At 31.8% G+C, this 25,846-nt stretch overlaps 1 protein-coding gene across 6 annotated transcripts in view; it reads right to left on the bottom strand.

Moving 5' to 3' along the window:
- Positions 1 to 25,846, bottom strand: part of Fam135a (family with sequence similarity 135 member A) — a 110,047-nt gene that overhangs the window by 54,957 nt on the left and 29,244 nt on the right. For all 6 annotated transcript variants that reach the window (XM_076858516.1, XM_076858519.1, XM_076858518.1 and 3 more), the window contains 6 exons: positions 12,766 to 12,905; positions 12,536 to 12,606; positions 10,866 to 11,039; positions 7,119 to 7,245; positions 6,070 to 6,223; positions 2,473 to 2,550 (listed from right to left, as the gene is read on the bottom strand). In XM_076858516.1, coding sequence (XP_076714631.1) covers positions 2,473 to 2,550; positions 6,070 to 6,223; positions 7,119 to 7,245; positions 10,866 to 11,039; positions 12,536 to 12,606; positions 12,766 to 12,905 — 744 coding nt within the window. The remainder of the gene's footprint in view (positions 1 to 2,472; positions 2,551 to 6,069; positions 6,224 to 7,118; positions 7,246 to 10,865; positions 11,040 to 12,535; positions 12,607 to 12,765; positions 12,906 to 25,846) is intronic.

The raw sequence follows: 25,846 nt of genomic DNA on the forward strand, positions 1-25,846 counted from the left end.
AACACATTAATTAATTAGGTAATATGATTATTAATTCAATGTTCTGATCATTAATGTGTTTCAGTTCTCACAAGAGGCCAACACAGTCAAGAAAATATTGACTATATATGTAGGTAACTTGTACAACAGTGTCATAGAAAAGACAAAACATAATTAATTTTTTCTGCATTTCATATTTTACAATTTACAGTAAAGTTTAATATTTTGTTATATGTGATTATGCTTTGCTTTTTATATAAAAGTTAAGGTAAAATAAATTTTTGAAAATAGAACATATTTAAAACATACCTAGGTTGTGGGCTATTTAATGAAAATGGGCAACAGAATCCTTTTCAATAAAAAGTTGGCTACTAACTTAGTTTAATAAACTTAGTTTTCTACAAGAATTTTTGTTTGTTTGTTTTCCTGGTACTGAGGATTGAACGCATGGCTTGCACAGGCAAGCACTCTACCACTGAGTGACATTCCCAGCACACTCAATAAGAAATTCTTATAGTGAAGCAATTTTTTGCCATACAATCCTGATTCATTTAATGTATGCTACAATGACCTATAAGCAATGTATAATTTACAATTAAAAAAGGCAATACTTACAAGGGAATACAAAAACTAATGGTATATAAAGATGTTATTTTTTATAAAGGAACGAATTACATTAAGACCTAAAACATCATCTTTAGATATACTTAATTTTTAACTAGAAATCAAACCTTTTTAAAACTAGAAATCAAACAAACTATAGTTTTAAGTACTAAAAAGGCAGAGTCATGATCACCCAAAATTTCATCATCTTGTTGTGAAAGCAAGCTTGATTATTTTCATACAAAAGCAGGAATACAGTCTATGATATCCTAAAATTCACTCATTAGCTGAATTCATAAGTCTCTTCACTATTAGGTAAATTACGTAAAACTGATTTATCTAATAGTGAAACCTTATACCTAACCTAGTGTTAGGTTTTCCAAAACTAAAGTTAATTATCAGCAAAGTCTGCATTAAAATTACAACTTCCTTATGCTAACAACTGATTTCATAGTACTCATGATCTTTTCTTATGATAAAAGAAAATCATTAAAATTAGTTCTATAAGTTATACAGCCTACCTCTGAATTTAAAAAAATAAACTTTTTAAGTTTAACACATTTTTGTAACATTTACATACAAAAGGCTAAAAGCATAAAATGGTAGATTTCAATTATAGCTAATGAGAGTTACTTCAATGCAAACATCATCTTAAAGAATATACAAAAGCACAAGATAATTTCAAAGTCAAAAGTGAAATATTTCAAAATCATTTAGGGAGTTTTAAAATGCCATTTTAATTATATTTTCTTTTAAAGAGACATAAGACACAACATGGCAATTTTATAGAAATGTATAAATGTGATTTATATTGTTTTGGGGGGACTGGCTCCTCTTGCCTGTTCAGAGTTACAATTTAGAACACAGCCTTACATATTTTTCAAAATATTTATATATTTTCAAAATATTCACATTTTTCAAACATACATGTGTTGTGTGTATGTACGTGTTTATGAGTAAAACTTTTTTAAAAACGAGGTTGTGTATATACATTGTTTTTCATCTGTTTTTCTCACAGTAGTCCTACACAGAATTTTCTTACATGACTTAAAGTAAAATAAAATTTTAAATTTCTTAAAGCATTTTCTTAAATGACTACATTCCTTGCTGTGGGTGCATCATAATTTCTTCCATCGTCCACTCTTTGCCCAAATAATGGTCATTATCTTTTTAGTGTTTTGTTACAAAGAACAATACAGCAATAAACTTGCTTGTATGTGTGTGTGTGTATATATATATATGTATATATATATATATATATATATACATACATATGCATATATAAAACATATAAACATATGTATACACATATATAAAACATATATATATATATTTATAAGCTTGTACATATATATTTATGATAAGATTGTCAGAAGTGGGGTTGCTAGGTCAAATTTCCCTTAACATATGTAATATCAGGATATTAGTGACTGGATGTTATTTATTTTTTTTAACTTAGAACAACAAAAATAAAAGCAAATTAACTAAAAACACAAAACCAAATACTGAGGATATTTCTCTCTTTTATCTCTGTAATGCATGAAACTAGCTTTAGTTTTTACCATTAGACCTATCCAAAGATAAGCAAATTTAACCAATTTCTGGCAATATACAGTTTTGAAAAAGTGGTATTTGTAGACACTCAAAAGATTACTGAAACAGTCAAAGAGATCTTTGCAATTACCATTTTTTATTTTATATAAAAAAATTCAGTACTACAAATTAATTAAGAAATTAACCCAAATTTATCTACAAAGAAAAATGATCTTACTAGTAAGTTCTTTAAAGTGGTGGTAATAAACTATATTTATAAATTAATGAATTTTACACTAAAGCAAAATTCCATATTAATTAAAAGGGATTATTTAATTAACCTATTTGTAAACATACCTACACAGGTGTCTTTCTGGGTTCTTGGCTGTTTTCTTCTGAGAAGGCGTTGATAAAGGACCTGCATGTTGGCCTTGGCTAGTTATAAGGATTGTACACAGCACTAGTTACTATACTCCTTTTACAACAAAATTTACTAGAATTTTCCAACTTGTTAACAGATTTAGTATTGATCTGACAGTGCAGTTAGTTAATTAGCTTATCAGAATTACAAATGATGTACATTCAACTTTATATTACTTTTTAAAATTAAGATATTTGTGTCACTCAACATTCATATTCTGATGTTATTTTTATGTTTTAATTTCTCTGACTTAGAATTTTAGTGTTGGCAGGATTCTCATAGATTAGTAGGTCAACTCCCTGCTTCATAAGTAGAGATACTAGGGCTCACAAGTTATGTGACTTGCCAAAAACTAGATTCCAGAAGTCTTGACTCTAATTTTCAGTAGAGCTCCTTGCATCAAACCAATATTCAACTAATATCATCAAAAAATGTACATCATTCATCTAGGAGAAAAGGAAAAGGCAAAAAGCAGAAAGGACCTCAAGGTATTATTTTAAAAAAGAATTGGGAACAGAGCTTAGGTAAATTTTTCAAAGTATGATAGAATTTAAGAATTTTAAGTATATTTAAGTTTTATTTGAAAACTCAAGAAAAAAAAGAAAATATAACAATATTTTATATCCATTTACTAAAACTAGTAAATACAGTGATGCTTAGTTGACAGTATATTATAAAAATGTTAGTGTCTAAAATCTTATTTTGCTAGTATAACAAGTTGATAAGTTCAGAATATATAACAAATATTTTTATTTTGAATAGTTAGGAACATTTTTAGATGTTCTCTGAATATATTTAATAATAAACTAAAATATATAATGAAAAGAAGAAAACACAAATAGTAAAGAAAAGTTTAAGAACAAAAAGTATTAATAAGTATTTAATGAAGATGAGTCTTGATTTTAAAAAACCCTAGGAAATTGTCATAGCTATGTGTTGATACCTATATTTTTTCAAGTAACAATGAAACTGTATTGCACTACTTCATGTATACATCCATCCATCCAACAAATGTATTTTGAGTAAATATAAGTGTAAGACCCTAATAATTTTATTCTATTTCTACTATTAAATTATCTAAAACCAACTGGGTTTACTTTAGAATTTTATTATCTGATAAAATAATTAAGTAAGTTATTTGGAATACAGTTTACATTCATTTAGTAACTGGCTCCTGAAATTAAATTTAAGGGCTTTTTAAATTATAATTTCCTATATTACACAAATAAGCCCAAAGTTATATAACAAAAGCCATCCTTACCTGAAGGAAAATTAAAAATATTAATTTTTAATGAATTATCATGCTGAAGTTATATTAATAGAATACTAATAAAGTGCTACCACTGTCTATGCTATTTGAAATAAGGCTCTGATTTTAAAATGTTTTTGCTTAATTACTAATTATATAGTTTACCAATAAAATAATTTTTTAGAAATATTTTTCCCTAGGTTAAAAATGTGATTCATGCATTTTTTCATTTGTAAATATTATATGTTACATCAACTTGAATATTACATGCAGACGGACATCTTTACAAAGGCATTTATAGGCTTATCTCATATTAAAACTACAAGAAGCCTTGCTTTGTCAGGTAAGTTTTTCCTGCCCATCCCAATGCTGAGCTGATTTCTTATTATAGTTGCTATGAAAGGAGAGGGAAAAGAAATCAAAGTTTTTAGAATACAAAGACTATACTTTCCTTAGCACCTTACACAGAGACTGACACAGTAAGTGCTAATAAAAAGCCTAAGGGAATTACACTGATAGGAGGTGTTATTCCTAGAGCAACTTTGCACCCCCTGCCTTTTGGGTGTCTTCACCTTTCCTTTCTGACTTATGCACCATATCTGCTTTTTTTCAATCTCCTTACTTACAAATCAAAACCACTTTGTATTGATAGATGCAAAGTGAGAAAATGAGAGAAATAGTTCCAAATGTATTTGTTTAAGCACAATGATAATGCCTCCTTGAATTTAATTACAGTATTCTTTTATAGTATTTGACACCATATTCTTCTAAGAAAATGTTTTTGAGTTTTAATTTACAAAATTAAAAAAAATTAAACATAATTTTTCCAGTAATTGAGGATAAAGAAAAGACTAAATTAGCTCTACTGTATAAATGATTTCTTCATTCTTGAAAGAAAATATTTAAACAATTTACATTTGAGGCAGGAGCCTTATAAGGAATTTTTGTAAAAGAAATAGGAAAGTCAATATGAAATAGCAAGGAAATAGAAAGGAAAAAAGAGTAGTTCAGAGACTAAGATCAAAAGGTTATCTTTTCCACACTACTAGTTTTGTTCTGAGGAAGAATACATGGTCAAAAAAGAATAAACACATTTTCCTTTTGCTTGTGTATCTGTGTAGATCACTGAATCAAGCATTCTGAACACTTAATACCTGTGCCTAGTAAAGTGAAGAATGTGTGAAAGGAACTGATTAAATAATAGAATCAATTAAATCACTAGAGTAATCCCTTGATAGCCAATGGTACAATTTCCAGCATTTTCTGAGGGTTGAATTAAAGTGGGGTAAGTACTGATCCTTGCAACTGTTTTGTAACACCAAACAATTAAAAAAATAGCCTAATTAGTTTCAAACCCATGAACTAGTTTTAGTAATAGTGATGCATCAATATTTTTAATAATGCATCAATATTTTTAATAATGCATCAATATTGTTTAAATTTGAGATCCTAGAGGAAAAAAGAAATATATAAATAATATAGATTTAAGTAAAATTTTAAAAGCAATTTCAATTATATAATGATAAAAATAATTCTCTTCAGAATTATTTTTTATGAGCTAGTATTTGAAAATAAAAGCTTATAAAAGTACCATAGAAAATCTAAAAAAAAACTTATTTGCCAATCCCAGTACTTTATCTTCTGTGAAAAGGATATATGTAAAAGTATTTTGGGAACTACAAATATTATATAAAATCAATGCAGTATGATTTTTATTATGTACTATAACATATATGTAGACACCACTCAGACTAAAACTGAAGCTTGATTATTTTTAAATGATTTAAGTAATTTTCAAAATGTTTGTTAAAATACAGAGTAATGCTCTTATTTCCTAAAGTAACATAAAAGGAATAGAGATCTGAGCTAACTTAAAATCAAATGCATATGAAAATATTCCAAGTACCCATAATCTGCTTAGACTGTTATATACTTGGAATTCACCTTCCAATGATTTTATAGATACTTGTTTTACTTTCTAGTATAATTTCTGATTACATTTTAAAGAGCATTGCATTGGCATATGATTTTAAAAAAATCTATCAAAAGACTCATTTCAAACAAACTAATTGAGAAGTTATTTCTCAATATTATAACAAAGAATTTTATATTGCAAAAAGTAACTAACAAGGGATGAAAAAGATGGAATTGAGAGAGAAGTAAAAATGAAGCACACAAATAGTATAGTTTTAGTATAGAAAAACTAAGGCAAAGCTCTTAACCAGCAAAAAAGAATAAAAGAATGATTTGAACTGTAGGACAGGTCTAGCTACTTTTAACATACCCAGTTCTAGTTTCTGACAAGAGGGAATCTCTTCTGTTACCGTAATGAAGTAGCTGTGCAATCCCTTGAAGGCTAGCAGCAAAGTGGCACAAAGTGTATAATGAAAACGATAGGCATGATGTAGGAAGGACTCTGCAATGATGAAGCTACAACCCTAAACAAAGAACAAATTTGGAAAACAAAATATTAGTAATCAATAATCTAAATATATTCCACTTGAAACTTGGAAAAGATATACTAAGCATTTGCTAACCATAGTTACTATAAAACACATAAGAAATTCAACAGTATTTTAGAGTTGTTCATAAAAGTAAACACAATAAAATGTGACCATAGTAATTTCAATTAGAGTGAATTTTTTTTTTTTTAAACAGTCCTGGGAACTAAACTCAGGAGTGCTCTCCCACTAATCTTCATCCCAAACCCTTTTTTAAAACAATTTTTGAGATAGGGTCTCATTAAGTTGCCAAGGCTAACACTGAATTTCTTGCCTCAGTCTCCTGAGCATCTGGGATTACAAGCATGTTCCAACACACAATGTTATAATGGATTTTTATAAACAAGCAGATTACATTATCATTTTTGGTAAAAGGAAATTCATATTATATTAGGACTGAAGGACAGACACTCTACATTTACAGTGAAAGTCCTTCTTCCTTTTATAGTAATGGCTATACTTGTACTACTCTAAGTTGGGTCTCAATTTGGACACTGTTCTTTCAAGGCTCCTTTGGAAAGATTCAATTGGTTCTATTAAAGGGACCAAGAACTGATAGTCACAATCTTAAAAGTTTAACTGGTTTTTAAAGATTTCTGTTCACTAAATTTGGTAAAATTTTGAAAATATTAGGTTAGTTTTCATTCTAGATAACTGGAACTAACCAATTTGTTACAATTATATTTAATTAGATATCTAAGTTACTGAGACCAAATAATTAACAAAGGAAATACCATATTCACAGATAAAATATTTAAAAACATTTCTTTTAAGATAAGGGAAAAATAAAATGAGAGGAAACAGAAGGTTTATAAATATATTCAATTCTTACATCTGGTGATAACTGTTTTGTGTAGTTAATACCAAAGACCACACTTTCAAGAGTAGGAATCACAGAATCTTTGTTTTGTGCTGGTGCATTTCTATTTAACCAAGTAGTCTTCACAGGGCGAGGAAAGCTGAAGGAATAAGCATTACATTATTATTGTCTTAATAGTCTACTTTAGTGTAATTTAGTTATTTACAAAAGAAATATTAAAGAAATAGAAAAGCAAAGGTTTTGTAAGATTATAAGCTTTAAAGTATGTTAAAATTAATTTCCTTTAAAAATCTGAAAAATTTGAAAAAATACAATGAATATAAAAAAATAAGGCTAGATATTTGATAACTGTCTATCATTAGGCTTCAGGAAGTCTCAAAGGATACTAAAGATAAAACAGGGTAGAATCCTAGAGTAGCTAAATGGCAAATGAGAGACAAATTTTAATTTGCAAATATTGACCTGTCAGAGCTAGTTATGCAGTTTTAAAAGTTATCAAATATGGATGCTCTTTAAATCTATATCACCAGCTCCTATGTAAATAGCTTCCATGAAAAGCAAAAGTTTTGTAAGATTGTTAAGTTCTAAAGTATTTTAAAATTGATTTTCCTTTAAAAATCTGAAAAATTATGAAAAAATACAATGAATATTAAAAAAAACTAAGGCTAGATATATTTGATAACTGTCTATCTTTGGACTTCAGGAAGTCTGAAAGCATACTAAAGATAAAATAGGATAGGATCCTATAGTAGCAAAATGGCAAATGACAATCAAATTTTAATTTGGAAATATTGATCTGTCAGAACTAGTTATACAGTTTTAAACACTAACAATTAAATATGGATACTATTTACAAAACTTAAATGTAGAAAATAAAAAATTACTACCGCTACCTAATAACCCCTGTTTCAGAAAAAAAAAAAAAGATGGTTCTTTCCTTTAATTCTCATTACTAAAATGCTTTGAACTTTATTAAGATAATTTTCTTAAGAGTTTCAAAGGACCACTTCTATCAAATAGTAAATAAACTACTTCTGTTAGTACTAACATTACCATTAGTATTCCATAAATTCCATAGAAGTAAGACACATTTGTGTCTATAAAAACGAGATTCAGAAAACTATAACAATATATAAATATCATTTACAATTATATTTGAGATAAAGTAAGCCAAAAGTATTTGAACTGTTTGGTAGTTTGGCAAAAGGAAAAAGAAAAATAAATCAGTTTTGCCATAGTAAAGAGTAGTCTTTGTCTGCAAAATCAATTTACTTTGCAAAAATAAACAATCTATAATCCTGCTCAAAAGAGAGCTGTAAGTCAGTAAACTCTACTTGCTACAATGTTTTTCAGAAGAATCATAAAGGTACTTTTAAAAATTCAAACATAAGATAGCAGTTATGTTAAAAAACAAAAAAATGTTACACCCTTTTACTTTACATAATTAATGTAAGATTTATAGTTCATTAACCATAGAAATTATTTTAAAATAAATAATTACGTAAAAATAAATAACATTTTAAGAAGATAATTTACAAATTAACTTTTTCTAATCTGTTTAGTGGATTAAAAAACCATGTATAATAAACTTCAGGAAAAACTTGTTGAAGCATCTATAGCAAAAAATGTTACCTTTACACACAACCCCTTTACCAGCACACCACCAGCAAAAGCTTTTTCTTACCCTTTCTTTGTGTTCCTTTTCCATCTTCTCACTTATAGGCAAAGACAGGCAGGGGAAAATGCTGCTGCTTTCAAGGCAAAGTTCTAGCAGCAAGAGAGTAGACCTAAGGGTCCATGACAAGTAGGAGAAGCATGGTATCCTAAGCTGTTATAAGCACCTTGTTTTTCTTTCCCAGTTATTAATCAGAGCTGACAATTAAGCCTCTAGGCTTCTAATTGTGAGCCAAAAATGTCTTCTTCCAGGAGACAGTCTCTAAGAAGAACTACCTGCTTCTCCTACTAGTATGCTGCATTGCCAAGGGAAGCACATTTTTAACCACTAGGATTAGTGGGGTGAATATCACTATTTAATTAGGGTCTTAAAAAGCAACATTAAGAATATGAGCTAAATTTTGAATTGTTTGTATATTTTTCAGGAGAAAAACTAAGCTAGTTTTATAAAGATAGTCTTGGAAGTTTTTTTTTTTTTAAGTTACACAATTTAATGAGGGACTTTTACTGAAACTACAAAAACGAGATTCAGAAAACTGTAGCAATATATTAATAAACTTAGGACAGTATAAAACCTGGCATGTAATTCATATAAAAGTAATATTTTTATATTACTTCACTTGCAGTTTACAGAAACCACTTTCTTGTCAAAGAAGTTTCAGTTAAAATGTTATTGCACACTAATCTATTCTGGAACAACTTCCAAATTTTTTTGAAGTTTATAATAAAGTTAATTATAACAAACACCTTCCTGCTTAAAAAGCTGTAGCAACTGAGCACAGCTTCTCAAAGGCCTAAAAAGTAAGACAAAGATAGTAAGGCAATCATTTACAGAGCTTATTACAGAACATGAAGGCAAAGCAAATCAGAATAGTCTTATTCTTGACTCTATACCCTCAAAAGAGATATGTGAAAATTATCTTCATGTAAGAGAAGAGGGAACAATTTAATGGAAAATATTCTCAATTATGGTTTTTAAAACAATGTAAAGATATTCCATAAGAGGTTATTACTTGTAGTTAATATGTTAAATTGTGTTGGCTTCTATAAATTCTGAGGCTAATTCTACAAATTGACCGACTTAGCTTTCTGATAAATTAGCTTACCATGGTATCCCTTAAGCATCATTCCTAATACAGGTGTCAGAATCAGATTTGTGTCAGAGAGGGCAGATAGTTCAAAAACCCAAAATCTATTTGAGGTCTTTTCATAGAAATAACTGACTTGAAGTGTCCATCAATTGCCCATGCTACAAGGATGCTGTTTAACTGTATGAATTGAAGGGCTTGAATTGTATATAGCAAAAGATAATTTGTCTTCCCACAGAAGTGGTCAGAAAAAATTATTACCACACATTTATTATGATCCAGAAAAATTTTATATCTTCACACTAAACCATATGATGTAGTTTAAAAGTCTAGGTAAAAATCTATAAAGTTGGTTAATGACTTAGAAAGCAATAATTACTATACAGTATTAGCATTAAGAAGACAAAATTAGCCCATCCAGAAAAGAAACAAAGAAAACTAAGAAAAAATTTATATATTTTCCCAGAAAAGAAGTAATAACAGTACAGTGTTGAATAAAAAAACAAGTATAGACTAAATAATGTTATATGGCTATTTCCGGATTGCATTCCTTCATTTAATCAACTCATTTGGGATTGACAAAAGATTGTTCCATATTTCTGTAAGAAAAAATATCATCAACCTAATGGTCCCACACTCTTTAAAAATTTTATCATTTTATTATGTTTGTATAAAATGAAAGTTTTTTTTTTTTTTTTTTCCTCTTTCTTTTTTGGTACCAGGGATTGAAATCAGGGACACTTACCAATGAGTCACATCTATAGCCTTTTTTATTTTTTATTTTGAGACAAGGTCTCACCAAGTTGCTTAGGGCCTTGCTAAGTTGCTGAAGCTGGCTTTGAACTTGTGATCTTCCTGCCTCAGCCTCCTGAGCCACTGGGATAAGTATTTCTTACTAGTTATGAATTTAAAATCTTTTTTCATTATCTTTATCAAAATATATGTTTTCTTATAAAAATGAAAGATATTACTAAGATAAGGTATTGGTTAAAATTACCTTATTAGTGGCTGGTGTAGTGCAACCAATGATGCATGGACTATAACAGACACAACAGAAAGGTGGAAATAATCAAACATAACATTAATATGATGATGAAGTCCTCTGTAGAGGTTGAAGTGCAGCTTTAATGTTCGGCTACTTATTAGTTGTAAGGCGTTCAGATCACTTGCCCTATAAAAAGCAACACAATTGCATTTAAATCTTTAGGAAAGCAATGTTTAGTTAAGGCTAACATTTTGTACGGTAAACTAAAACTACGAAAATCATATGTTAAATTAATTTTTTTTTTCCTTTTACAGTGCTGGGGATCAAATCCAGGGCCCCATGTATACCAGACAAGTGCTCTACCACTGAAACATATCCCAGCCCCTGCTTAATTACTTTTTAAAAATTCAGAATGAGAGACATGTTAGAAACATCAAATTTGTATCAAGCAACAATATGAAACATATCAAGAAAGTAGCCAGATTTTACTTGCACTTCTCTATTAGTCCATGATATAGGCTATAATTATCCTCTATTAAAATGAGTCCTTTTTAAAACTGCAGGAATTAATCTCATCTTAAGTATATTTTACTCCATAGGGAATACTGCTTATTAACAGACTGCAGTATAACATAGGTTAAAATCTAGTATAAAAATCCAAAATGATACTTCAAATTATTTTTACTTTATTAAATGCTGCCAAAAATGGCAAGTCATTATTCATTATTTATAAAAGATTTTTATTATATTTAGTCTGTCGCTACATTTATGCATATAAAAATATAAAACTATGTCATAAAAATTATATCCAAATTATACCTTTTAAAAATACACACATTATAACTACTTACAGCTAATAAACTACCTATATTTATTTGGCTTACCCCACTTAAAGAATTCTGACTTTGTTAAGCAAACAAAGTAACCTTACAAAACTCTTGTAATGAACAAGTATCACAGAGGAGCAGTAGTTACTGAAATAAAACATTCTTACTGCTCTATGATAATGAAAAGGAAACCTAAAGGAGTCCTTTCAACAATATGACTATGCAGTCTTACATGCAGCCTGAATTTATCTACAATTTTGAAGAAGTAGTTCTAAAACTAAATTTAAAACGGAGGGGGGAAAGGCCTCCAAAAAGAAAATGGTTAAATAGATCTCTGATTCTTGTTTTAAATGATTAGAAGCACAATTTGTGCCTAAAATATATATTTAGATGTCGAGGTGTATGGGCAAGTTCAGGGTATCCAGCCCTAAAACTTCCTCCAGGACAGAAACAATGGTCAAGCCTAAGAGTCATCAGTCTTGATAATTTTCAGAGTATCAACAAAGGCTCACCCCTAAAGAAGGCATAACTCATACCACCAAGAAAGATTTGCCTATGAAATAGTGGATAATACTGCAGTTATATTTAAATGCCTCATGGTAGTGGTATTATGTCAACTGTATAATTTCTAGAGTCTTATATTTCTTCATCTTATCTGATTTTGCTATCTGGAGTTGAAGGAATCAGCCTAAGCACAAAAGAGTAATTCTAATCACTGTCAGGAGACTCTCCCAGAAAATAGAAGTATTTCAAAATAATCAAGAAAGGACAGGCTGAATTCTGAGAAGAAAATGGGGAATCTAACATATAACAGAATGAGAACCTACACAATTTTTAACTGACTAGTATACTTACGAATAATCTCCCTCTGTGAAGTGTAGATCCAAGGATAATAGAAAATTCATTTCCTCAAGGGTTTCTTCAATCTAAAGAGAAATTACAAAATGCTTTATGAATATTTAGAAAGTTAGAAATATATCTTAGAAAGTTAGAAATATACATTAATATTGACATTAAAAACGTAAGAAATATGCTTTAAGGTTTTACAAAAATATGTATCTAAATATAAATGAAGAGATGTTTACCTTTTTTTCATCCAACAACATTTTGACTTTGAAGAGCATAACATCATTTAAAACGACCTCTTCATTTTTGTACAGAATTTGAAATGTTTTACTGCAAATCAAAGAATCATGAACTGAAGCTGGAAAGGCTAAAGTCATACCTAAAACAGATAAGATATGTGATTGATAGATAAAAGACAAAATACAATGTATAAGTATTATTTTTTTAAATTACTGTAACCTTGATTACTCCATTATAACTTTACATAGAAGTACTAGAGAATTTCTTAAAGCTCACTAATTTCTGTGATCAAAACAAATAAATACATTATAACCATTATAAAACTGTCTTATGACTAGACCTGATCTGAAAAGATAAATGAGGCAATAATTCGCACTTCAACTAGACTTTCACCCATTTAGTTGCTTTTATCAGGAGCATAAATGACTTCTGCTTTGCTAAATTCAATGGAAAATTCTTAGCCATCACTTACTTGACTTAAACTCAGCATGTAACAGTATATTCTCTCATTCTTGAAGTACTTCTCTAATTTGGCCTTCTGGACAACTAATTCATAGGATAATCCTTTTTACTCTTTTTTGCTAGCTCCCCGCCCCTTCAAGAAGCAGCATTAGCAGCAGTCATTAAGAACACAGAATTTAGATGTAAAATCTGGCTCTGTCCCTTACTAGACCTGTGATTTTTGTAAATTATGCTCTTTTCTCCATGCCTCACATCAAATTCTTCAGCAAACTCCATTGGCTCTACCAATAAAATATTCAGTATTTGTTGAGTAAGAATGCTAGAAACACTCAAACATAAAAACAACTACCTTTGGAAATGTTCTAAATGGAATTTTAATATCAGATAAAAAATGATTCTAAATTCCTATGGAATGATTAACAATAATCTTCAGTGAAAACTGCTTAACTGATAGCAGTAAATCTTTTAAAAAGTCATATCACTAATTTACAGATAGTAAACATTTTAATTTATTCTCAAACCAACAGCAAGGGCAACAGACATAAAAATTCCTTTTAGTCATTCATTCACTTATCTAATTAGCAAATATTTCTGGAATAACTATGTGGCAGATACTTTCTAGGTGTTAGGGATACATAATAAAATGAAAGAAATAAAAATCTCATCAGGTGTGGTTGGCACATGCCTGTAATCCCAGGGGCTCAGGAGGCTAAGGCAGGAGGATCACAAGTTCAAAGCCAGCCTCAGCAAAAGCAAGGCATTAAGAAACTCAATGAGTCCCTGTCTCTAAATAAAATTAAAAACAGAGCTGGGGATGTGGCTCAGTGGCAAAGTGCCCCTGAGTTCAATCCCTGGTACCAAAAAATTAAAAAGAAATATAAATTTCTGATCTCATAAAGCTTATATTCTAATGGGGAAGGGGAATAGAGAATTTTTTAAAAATCAGTAAATAATACAATATGAAAGTAATAACTACTATGGAGAAAAAAGAGAGAACAAAGAAGGATGAGTAAGATAGGCATTTTGAACAGAAAAGTCAGGCAATGTTTTCTTTAAGAAAACATTGTTCAGCAGAGAATAGAATAGATTCTTTCCCCTATTGCATGCTGCTCCTTCTTCCATCCTGCTGAAGAGGTTTATTCTCTGGTGAGGATAACACAGAAGCCTTCTGAACTCAAAGTCACCTGGCAAAACTCGGAGCACAATTATACAAGTATAGGCATATTATATGCTAAATGCAAATATTCCCAGATTTTTTTCCTCTACTGTGCTCCTAAAAAGCTGGTAGCTATATTCTTCTTCTCCAGTGAAAACTGATAGGAGATAGACAAGAGCCTTCTCTGACAAATTAAGAACTTTCAAGAACTTATCCTATATGCAACCAAACTAACAAGCTAGCCTACCACAGTTTCATAAATATTGACAGAAGAAATAAGACTCTTGGCCAAAAGACAGAAATATTTTATAATTCTTGAAAAGCAAGCAGCATGAACTTTTTGTTTGTATCAGTTCACCTTATGCCCACTCCTGAAAGACCTAAGAGAATGACATGCAGGCAGACCAAGGTGGGTATTATGCATGCAATGGGTTTCTGGTCACAACTAAGGAACTCTAATTTTAGGAAACTTCTATCCTTTATAAGTAGTTAGAAGAAAACCTGTCTAAACTTTGCACCAGAGGTCAACAATATCATTATTTTTACTGGACAGTGAAAAGTTTACCCTATGCTGTAGAATAAGATACTATAATTTCCAAAGATGTGTGCTACAAAAGCTTACTTTTGTTATTCTGTATTACAGTCTTTTTAGTATTTCTGCTTACAAAATGTAAGAAACATGGAAACGCTACAAAATTTTCAACAATGTACAAGGTAAAATTTTAGCTTAATAGTTTTTTTTTTTAATTTTTGTTTTTAGTTGTAGATGCACACAATATGGTGAGGATCAAACTCAGTGCCTCACACATGCTAAGCAAACATTTTACCACTGAGTCACATCCCCAGACCTTCTTAATAGTTCTTGACAAGGGAACTTTGAACAACAATGAAAAATAAACGGTGACATCAAAGATTATTTATCAAATGACTTGTCATCTCTCCAAAGTGAAGATCAAAGAGACAAGTCCCATGTATATTCTCAAAAATCAGTCCCTGTTTTCAACTGAGGCCTATCAGACATTTGAAGAAAGACTGGATTAGGTGTGCCTTAAAAGATAGATATGTTGAAGTCTGTCATCTGATCGATCTCTGCTGCCACCTAAGGACAAATTAAAAACTTGAACAGATTCTTTTCAGTACTAGGATTGTTGGAGGGTGCCCTAATAAGATTGCTGTTTATTGCCTTACATCACGTTTTCATTGACTTACAGGGTATCTTTTCTACTTTGTTATGCTGCTGAGAGTTGGAGGAAGGTAATTTTTGATGTAATATCTTGGATATCCAATACTTTATCATATTATAGCCTTGCTGGAAGCCCCTAATGTGGTGAACTCTACATTTTTGATATTACCAATGAACTTCCTCAAAGGGAATCTTAAAACCTTTTTGATATATAGAAGTATACTATAACCCAGAAACTGTTCAGCTTTCTTATTCTGGGAACCTATTATGGTTTAGATGTGAAGTGTCCCCCAAAAGCTCATGTGTGAGAAAATGCAAGAAGGTTTAGCAGAGAACCGATTGGGCAATAAGAATCTTGATCCAATCAGTGAATCAATCACCCTGATGGGATTAACTGAGTGGTGGATGAAGGTGGGTAGTGTGCGGCTAGAAGATGTAGGTCCCTGAGGGCATGCCTTTGTGGTATTATTTTGTATCTGGTGAGTTGAGCCCCCTTTTTGCTTCTGATCATCATGTGAGTCACTTCCCTTTGTCACGATATTTTGCCTCACCTTGAGCCCCAAGGAATGGAGCTACCTGGCTATGGACTGAGACCTCTGAAACCATGAGCCCCCAGATAAACTTTTCCTCCTACATCTTTTACTCATAGCAATGAAAAAGCTGACTAAAACAGAGCCTTTTAAAAATAGCAGTAGTATTTCAGCTTTCTTACACAACTGGGTTTGTGCTTGCTATTCAGTTTTGCTACACTCAACCAGGTATTTCCTTGGGATACATTCATAACTGATAAAATTATAGAGAAAGCAAAAGGATTATTAACAAGAAAGACAGGATGAGCATTCTGAAAGTCAGGAGGATTTGAAGATACTGGTAGTAAATTTCTTAAAGCGTTGAATCCCTGGATATTCATTATTTTTTATAATTGTTATTATATAATTTCAAGATGTATAACATAGTTCACAATAAAAACTACTGTGTCATGCATTATTCTAAGTTAAACAGAGTGAATTCAACTAAATCAAACAAATTATTTTATGTGACCTCATCTAATTCTGCAAATTATACCTATATCAAGTGTTAAGAGAGGATAGAATGCTACACAAACAGAAATGAACTTTGTGGAGTGAGAAGAGGCTGCTGACAATATAGTTTTTGAATTGAAATGCTATGAAAAAGAGTAAAATAAAGATAAAAAGAACATTTCAGGAAGAAGGAAGAGAAGTTTCCTCTCCCCAATCCTGTTCTACCTCTGAGCTACATCACCAAAAAACCTTTTATTTTATTTTTGAGATGGGGTGTCCCTAAGTTGCACAGGTGGGGCTTGAACTTGCCAATATCTTGCTTCAGCCTCACCCATAGCTAGGATTATAGGCGTGAGCCAATGTATCTGAAAAGAACAGATATTCCTTGAAGGCAAGGTACATGTCTCACATATTTCTTACTTCATATAGAATTATGAACATGATTAGCACTTACGTATGTATTGAAATTAGAATCCAACAGTGCAAAATATTATGAGGTTCCTCAAAAAACTAAAAATAGAACCACATGACCCAGAAATTCTACTTCTGGGTATTTATCCCAAAGAATTAGAAACAGGGTCAAGCCCAGCTCCCAGACCCACCCACACATGCCTGTTCAGAGCCCAGGTGCACAGCGGGCTGGGTCCACCCCTTTCCTGGAGGGGAAGACACTTGCCAGAGTCTAGCCTCTGGTTGAGGATCACACCTCTGACCAGTGGACTACCACAGGAGCCGAGATCCAGTCCAGACCGCCCATTCCAGCCCACCCAGATTCCAGGCTCTCAGTAGGCCCAGTTAACCCCTCCCATGGCAGGGCAGATACTCTCCAGAGCCTGGTCTGGAAGCCAACATCAAGGTGAGGTACAGACACTCTGCATGGGTATTATAAGAACTTAGGGAAGAAACTGTAATATCTCAGATTCACACAGCAAGAAAGGAAGATACATAGACAACATGAAAAAACAAGGGAGAAAAGTGCCCCAAACAAACCAGGATACTATAATAAAGAACCTACGGACAGTGAAGTTGATGAAATGTCAGAGAAGGAGTTCAGAAGGTTCATAATTAAAATGATGTGTGAATTAAAGAATGACCTAAATGAGCAAATACAAGCAAAGATTGATCACTCCAACAATGAAACAAGAGAGCGAATACAGGTAGCAAAAGATAATATCAAGAGAGAGAGAGAGAGACCTTGAAAAAAAAAAAAACAGTCATAAATCCTTGAAATGAAGGATACAATAAATCAAATATAAAAACTCAATAGAAAGCAAAACCAACAGACTAGATCACTTGGAAAAAAGAATGTCAGATAATGAAGACAAAGTAAACAATCTGGAAAATAAAGTTGATCACACGGTGAAGAAAGTTAGAAACCATGAATTATAAGACAGCATCAAAAGACCAATCTAAGAGTTATTGGGAAAGAGGAAGGCACAGAGTTTCAAACCAAAGGAATGCATAATCTCTTCAATGAGATAATATCAGAAAATTTCCCAAGCCTAAAGAACAAATAGGAAAACTAAATACAAGTGGCTTACAGGACACCAAATGTACAAAATTACAACAGATCTACACCAAGGCACATTATAATGAAAATGCCTAGCATACAGAATAACAATAGAATCTTAAAAGCTGCAAGAGAGAAGAATCAGATCACATATAGGGGGAGACCAATTCATATCTCATCAGATTTTTCAATCCAGAGACCTCAAAGCCTGGAGATCATGGAACAACATATACCAAGCTCTGAAAGAAAATGGATGCCAACCAATAATGTTATATCCACCAAAACAAAGTTTTAGATTTGATGATCAAATAAAAACCTCCCATGATAAATAAAAGTTAAAAGAATTTACAACTAGAAAGCCTGCACTACAGAACAAGAAGAGGAAATAAAAAACAATGATGAAATCAGCAAGGGAGGGATTACACTTTTAAAGGAAAATCTAAGCAGAGAGGAAATCAAGTCACATTAAATACCAAAAATAAACAGAAATGGCTGGAAATATGAATCATGTTTCAATAACACCCCTGGATGTTAATGGCCTAAACTCAAGAGTCAAAAGACATAGACTAGAAGATTGGATTTAAAAAAAAAAAAAAAGACCCAACAATATGCTGCCTCCAAGAGACTAATCTCACAGAAAAAGACATTCACAGACTGAAAGTGAAGGGTTGGGAAAAATCATACCACTCACATGGACTGTGGAAGCAAGGAGGGGTTTCCATCCTCATATCAAATAAAGTAGACTTCAAACTAAAGTCAATCAAAAAGGATAAAGAAGGACACTACATACTGCTCAAGGGAACCATACACCTATAAGACTTAACAATTATAAATATATATGCCCCAAACAACGGAGAAGCTATGTTCATCAAACAAACTCTTTTCAAGTTCAAGAGTGAAACAGACCACAACCCAATTTGGGTTGACTTTAACACACCTCTTTCATCACTAGATAGGTCTTCCAAACAAAAGGTGAATAAAGAACTATAGAACTCAATAATACAATCAATAACTTAGACTTAACTGACATATGTAGAATATTCCAATATTCAACGAGAGAATATACTTTTTTTCTCAGCAGCACATGGATTCTTCTCTAAAAAGACCATATAATATGCCACAAAGCAACTCTTAACAAACATAAAAATGTAGAGATATTATCCTGCATTTATCAGATCATAATGGAATGAAATTAGAAATCAGTGATAAAATAAGAAATAAAATCCACTCCAACACCTGGAGACCAAAAAATACACTACTGAATCAACAATGGGTTACAGAAGACATCAAGGAGGAGATTAAAAAGTTTTTAGAGGTGAATGAGAACACAAATACAACATATCAAAATCTCTGGGACACTATGAAAGCAGTTCTAAGAGGAAAGTTCATTGCATGGAGTTCATTCCTTTAAAAGAAGAAAAAGTCAACAAATAAATGACTTAACATTACATCTGAAAGCCCTAGAAAAAGAAGAACAAATCTACACCAAAAGCAGCAGAAGACACGAAATAATTAAATCAGAGCTGAAATCAATGAAATTGAAAAATAACTGAAAAAACCGACAGAACAAGAAGTTTGTTCTTTGAAAAAATAAATAAAATTGACAGACCCTTAGCCATGCTAACAAAGGAAAAAATCAAATCACTAACATTTGTGATGAAAAAGGAAATATCACAACCGACACTACAGAAATACAGAAGATAATTAGAAATTATTTAAAAAACCCGTACTCCAATAAAATAGAAAATATCGAAGGCATCGACAAATTTCTAGAGTCATATAATTTGCCCAAATTGAATCAGGATGATATACACAATTTAAACAGACCAATTTCAAGTGATGAAATAGCAGACACCATCAAAAGTATACCAACCAAGATAAGAACCATAGGATCATCTCAATAGATGCAGAAAAAGCATTTGACAAAATATAGCACCCCTTCATGTTCAAAACACTAGAAAAACTAGGGATTACAGGAACATATCTCAACATCATAAAAGCTATCTATGCTAAGCCCCAGGCCAACATCATTCTAAATGGAGAAAAATTGAAGGCATTCTCTCTAAAAACTGGAACAAGACAGGGATGCCCTCTTTCACCACTTCTATTTAACATAGTTCTTAAAACACTGGCCAGAGCAATTAGACGAAAGAAATTAAAGGGATACACAGGGGAAAAGAAGAAGTCAAATTGGCACTATTTGCTGATGATATGATGCTATACCTGGAAGACCTTAAAAGTTCCACCAGAAAACTTCTAGAACTAGTAAATGAATTCAGCAAAGTTGCAGGATATAAAATCAACACCCATAATCAAAGGCATTTCTGTATATCAGTCATAAATCCTTAGAAAGGGAAATGAGGAAAACTACCCCATTAACAATAGCCTCAAAAAAAAAAACCAAAAAACAAAAAACAAAACAAAAAAAAACCCTTGGGAATCAATTTAATGAAAGAGGTGAAGATCTATATAATGAAAATTACAGAACCCTAAAGAAAGAAATCAAGAAAACCTTACAAAATGAAAAGATCTACCTTCCTCTTGGATAGGCAGAATTAATATCATCAAAATGACCATACTTCCAAAAGCACTATACAGATATAATGCAATTCCGATCAAAATTCCAATGACATTCCTCATAGAAATAGAAAAAGCAATCATGAAATTCATCTGGAAAAATAATAGACCCAGAATAGCTAAAGCAATCCTTAGCAGGAAGAGGAAAGCAGGTGGCATCACTATTCCAGAACTTAAACTATACTACAGAGCAATAGTAACAAAAACAGCATGGTATTGTCACCAAAAGAGACTGGTAGACCAATGGTACAGAATAGAGGACACAGAGACTAACCCACAAAACTACAATTATCTTATATTAGACAAAGGTGGCAAGAACTGCATTGGAGAAAAGATAGCCTCTTTAACAAATGGCGCTGGGAAAACTGGAAATCCATATGCAACAAAATGAAATTAAACCCCTATCTCTCACCACGCACAAAACTCAACTCAAAATGGATCAAAGATTTAGAAATAAAACCAGAGACCCTGTGTCTAATACAAGAAAAAGTAGGCCCTAATCTCCATCTTCCTAATAAGACTCCTGTGGTGCAAGAATTAAAATCAAGAATCAATAAACGGAATGGTTTCAAACTAAAAAATTTCTTCTCAGCAAAAGAAACAATCTGTGAGGTAAATAGAGAGCCTACATCTTGGGAGCAAATCTTTACCCCTCACACATCAGATAAACCACTAATCTCTAGAGTATATAATGAACTCAAAAAGCTAAACACTAAAAAATAAATAAATAAATAAATAAATAAATAAATAAATAAATAAAATAACCCAATCAATAAATGGGCCAAGGAACTAAAGAGACACTTCTCAGAAGATGATGTACAATCAATCAATCAACAAATACATGAAAAAATGTTCATCATCACTAGCAATTAGAGAAATGCAAATCAAAACCACTCTAAGATTTCATCTCACTCCAGTCAGAATGGCAGCTATTATGCATACAAACAACAACAAGTGCTGGTGAGGATGTGGGGGAAAAGGTACATTCATACACTGCTGGTGGGACTGCAAATTGGTACAGCTAATATGGAAAGCAGTATGGAGATTTCTTAGAAAATTAGGAATGGAACCACCTTTTGACCCAGCTATCCCTCTCCTTGGTCTATACCCAAAAGACTTAAAAACAGCATGCTACAGGGACATAGCCACATTAATGTTTATAGCAGCACAATTCACAATAGCTAAACTAGAACCAACCTAGATGTCCTTCAGTAGATGAATGGATAAAAAAAATGTGGCACATATATACAATGGAATACTACTCAGCAATAAGAAAATAAAATCATGGCATTTCCAGGTAAATGGATGGAATTAGAGAGGATAATGCTAAGTGAAGTTAGCCAATACTCAAAAACCAAATGACAAGAATTTTCTCTGATTTAAGGAGGCTGATTCATAGTTGGATAGGGTGCAGGAGCAAGGGAGGAATAGACGAACTCTAGATAGGGCAGAGGGGTTAGAGGGGAAGGAAAGGGGCATGGGGTTATTAATGATGGTGGAATGTGATGATCATTATTATCCAAAGTGCAGGTATGAAGACACAAATTGGTGTGAATATACTATGTATAAAACCAGAGATATGAAAAATCATGCTCTATATGTGTAATAAGAATTGTAATGCATTCCGCTGTCATATATAAATTTTAAAAAGATTTTTAATATTTTAGTATCTCAAAGAGGTATTTGTACTCCCACGTTCATTCAAGCATCTGTACAATAGTCGAGAGGTGTAAATAATCTAAATGCCTACCTATAGATGAATGAAGAAAATGTGATACACACACACACACACACCCGCACACAAATAAAGGAAACCCTGTCTTATGCTATAACATGGATGAATCTTAAGAACATTATACTAAGGGAAAAAAGCCAATTAAAAAAGGACAAATACTGGAATTTGAAGCAGTCAAACACATAGAGGCAGAAAGCAGAATGGTTGTTGCCAGGGGCTGAGGGAGGGGGAAATAGAGAGTTGTTATTCAGTGGTACAGAGTTTCAGTTACATAAGACAAAAAAGTTCTAGAGTCCTATATAATAATGTGTGTATAATTAACAATACTGTGCTATATACTTAAAATTTAAGAGAACAGAGTTTGTTATGTGTTTTTTTAACCATAATAATAATAATAATAATAAAGAATGCATGCTTGACTCTCTTTATAATGCTAATTCCTCATGGGAATTTATTTAGAGAAAAGTCCTGAGGTTTTGGACCTACAGAAAATAGCAATCTTCCTGATACTGTGTACTCAGTGATGTGATGGTCAGCTATCACAGCTGACTTGATCACAGGCATTTAATTTACCCTAATTTTCCGGCCCACCTCTCGTTTCCCATAATCCGCTATATCTGCCTGACTTTAAGCCTGAAACTTCTCAGAACTGAAGAGGGTTTGGGGCGGGGGGCGGGAGTGGGGGGAGATTTGTCCCAAAAGGTAGTTCAGCTTCCACTTGATTTCTATACTTCAAAACTTTATTGAAACATTTTTGCCATTCCTTTTTTAAAAAAAGTTTTAGTTTTAATTGGTACATAATAATTATACATTGATAGAGTACAGTCTGATGTTTTAATACATGTATACATTATATATAATCAAATCTGGGTACTCAGCATTTCTGCCACCTTAAACATTTATGGTTCCTTTTGGTGAAGTACTCAAAATCTTCCCTTGTAGCTATTTTGAAATACACATTATTATCAACTATAGTTACCCTACTGTGCAATAGAACACCAGAACTTATCATTCTTATCTATTTATACCTTGTACCTATTAACCAATCTCTCCTTATTCCCCTCTCCAGCCTGTGGCAATCATTATTTTTTTTTCTATGCTAGAGGGTTTTATTTTATTTTTATTATATTATTTCCCTGGCTAGTACTTCTAATACAATTTGGAATAGAAAAATAAGAATTTCTTGTCTTGTTCCCAGATTTACACACAAAAGGATGAAGTCTTTTCATCAATAAGTTAGAACATTAAGTTTTTCATGCGTGTCTTTTAGCAGGTCTCCGAAGGTCTCTTCAATTAGTTGTTTTATTTTCCTTTATTTCTTAAATTATGAATGGGTATTTGATTTGTCATATTTTTAAAAATTAATTTTAAAACATTGTTTTAATTGTACACATTTATGGGGTACAGTGTGATAATTCAATGGATGTTTATAATACATAATAATCAAATCAGTATAATTTGTGTTGATAATCATGATTCTCTAGTTCTATTGTACTTCTACATTGTTATTACCAAAGGGTCTTAGAAAAAACACCCAAATCTGTGTGTACTCAATTTATTGTTTTTTGAGTTTAAAACTCTCCTTTTTAAAAATATTTGCTAGATGATAATCCTCCATAAAGTTAGGAACCATATTTGTCTTTATATTGCTTTAACTTAGGAATAAGTGCTATGTCTCACTTATAACAGGTACTCATGTACTGAATAAATTACCTTTAATCTAACTTAATTTAGTGTCCTACTTCCTTGTTCAAATAACTATTTTCATTTTGCCTATCAGTTATCTGCTAATCCAAACACTCAGAGCTACAATTTTAGAGACAGCATCATTGGAAGTCTATAAATACACCCATTTATATTTACATTTTATTTCTATCACTATCTTTCTGCATTTCCATTTTCCTTTGTTAAATAGTTAGCATTGGTATTTCTTGTTTATTTTGTGAACAAGGAAGCATTCATTCAAACATAATTAAGTCTAAAGTATTAGTAACTAGGAGATATTAACATAAATAAGAACAATGCTTGTTTTCAGAGTTCCCAGTCTCATTTGGATAGGAACATTCAAGCAAATAATTTCAGTACAATGTGATAATCTCTTAACTGCCTATTTCAGAAAACCAAAGCAAATGGCAATGTAATTATCATCATCTCTTTAAGCCAGTAAAAAGATAATGACAATGACAGAATGAAGCTCTTGAATCTGAGGAAAGCAAAATAGAGACTTATAATGCCAAAGATTAAAGTTTCATAATCCATGCAAAGTTTACTGAAAGATAAAACCTTACAACTTGAGACAAAACTAATGACTGTTTAGATTATTTGGTTACTGATAATGGTAATAGATTAGCGACATAATATGAATTGTATCCAGTTAACTATTTGTTTGCACTTTTATTTCCATATTGTTCTTTAATGTGCTTGATATTTGATTGTTGTAGAATTACATTTCTGAGAAAAATTTCATAACATGGTAAGAGCAAAAAGAAGTATACAGAAAGTGTTATAATCACATAGCAGAGGAAACTTTTAGCTGCCTTAGGGGAGTTATTTGTGGTTTTAAAAAAGAAGTAATAAGGAGGGGAGAGCCTATAAACTATATGAAGTAAGTTAGAACCCATCATATTTGAAAACTAGAAGTGGTTCCACAGAATCCACAGGGAGAATCTTGGGAAATAAAATTACATAGGTATCCTAGAGTTAATCATGAAAAATCTTAAGAATTCAGTAGAACTATCCCAACATGTTAGTGGCTCTCAAAAGAAGGCCCTGAAGCCGGGCACAGTGGCACATGCCTGTAATCCCAGGAGCTCAGAAGGCTGATGCAGAAAGATTGTAAACCTCAGCAATTTCGTGAGACCTTGTATCAAAAAAGAAAAAGAATGTCCCCCAAAATTGGTTCTTAGACAAAGTTCAAGGAGAAAATAGGGAAGAAAGATATGATTCTGTCTGTAGCAGTTCAAAATATTTGCACCTTTAGTACAGTGGCCAAATAACCATTGCTAAGACAAAGCAACAAGACAACCTTATTTGTTAGAATCCTCATATGAACTACGGATTTTGTTTGAGCCATTTAAGGCAGGAAAGCTGCTTTTCTGGGAACTCCTGGGTAAATTCCCCAGTTGGAGAAAGACCAGAACATGCTGGCACCCTGCCTTAGCTCACAGCCCTAGGTTCAAAAGCAGCTACCCAGAGATGCGCATAACTTGCCAAGCTCCATACAAATTGTTTTCCCCACTCTTATAATATTTTCCTGAAGAAGCTCCTTCCTGAGTCTCTTTGGGTGTTCCACTATAAATAAAGCATTCATGGGCTTTTCTCTGTTATGATCAGATCTATCAGGTCTCTTCCACTACATCAGAATTGCAAGTCTAAATCAACAGTTTTCTCAATAACAAAATAACGAGGGCTGGGGATGTGGCTCAAGTGGTAGCG

Source organism: Callospermophilus lateralis, chromosome 6, assembly GCF_048772815.1.
Source record: "Callospermophilus lateralis isolate mCalLat2 chromosome 6, mCalLat2.hap1, whole genome shotgun sequence".
Lineage (NCBI taxonomy): Eukaryota > Metazoa > Chordata > Mammalia > Rodentia > Sciuridae > Callospermophilus > Callospermophilus lateralis.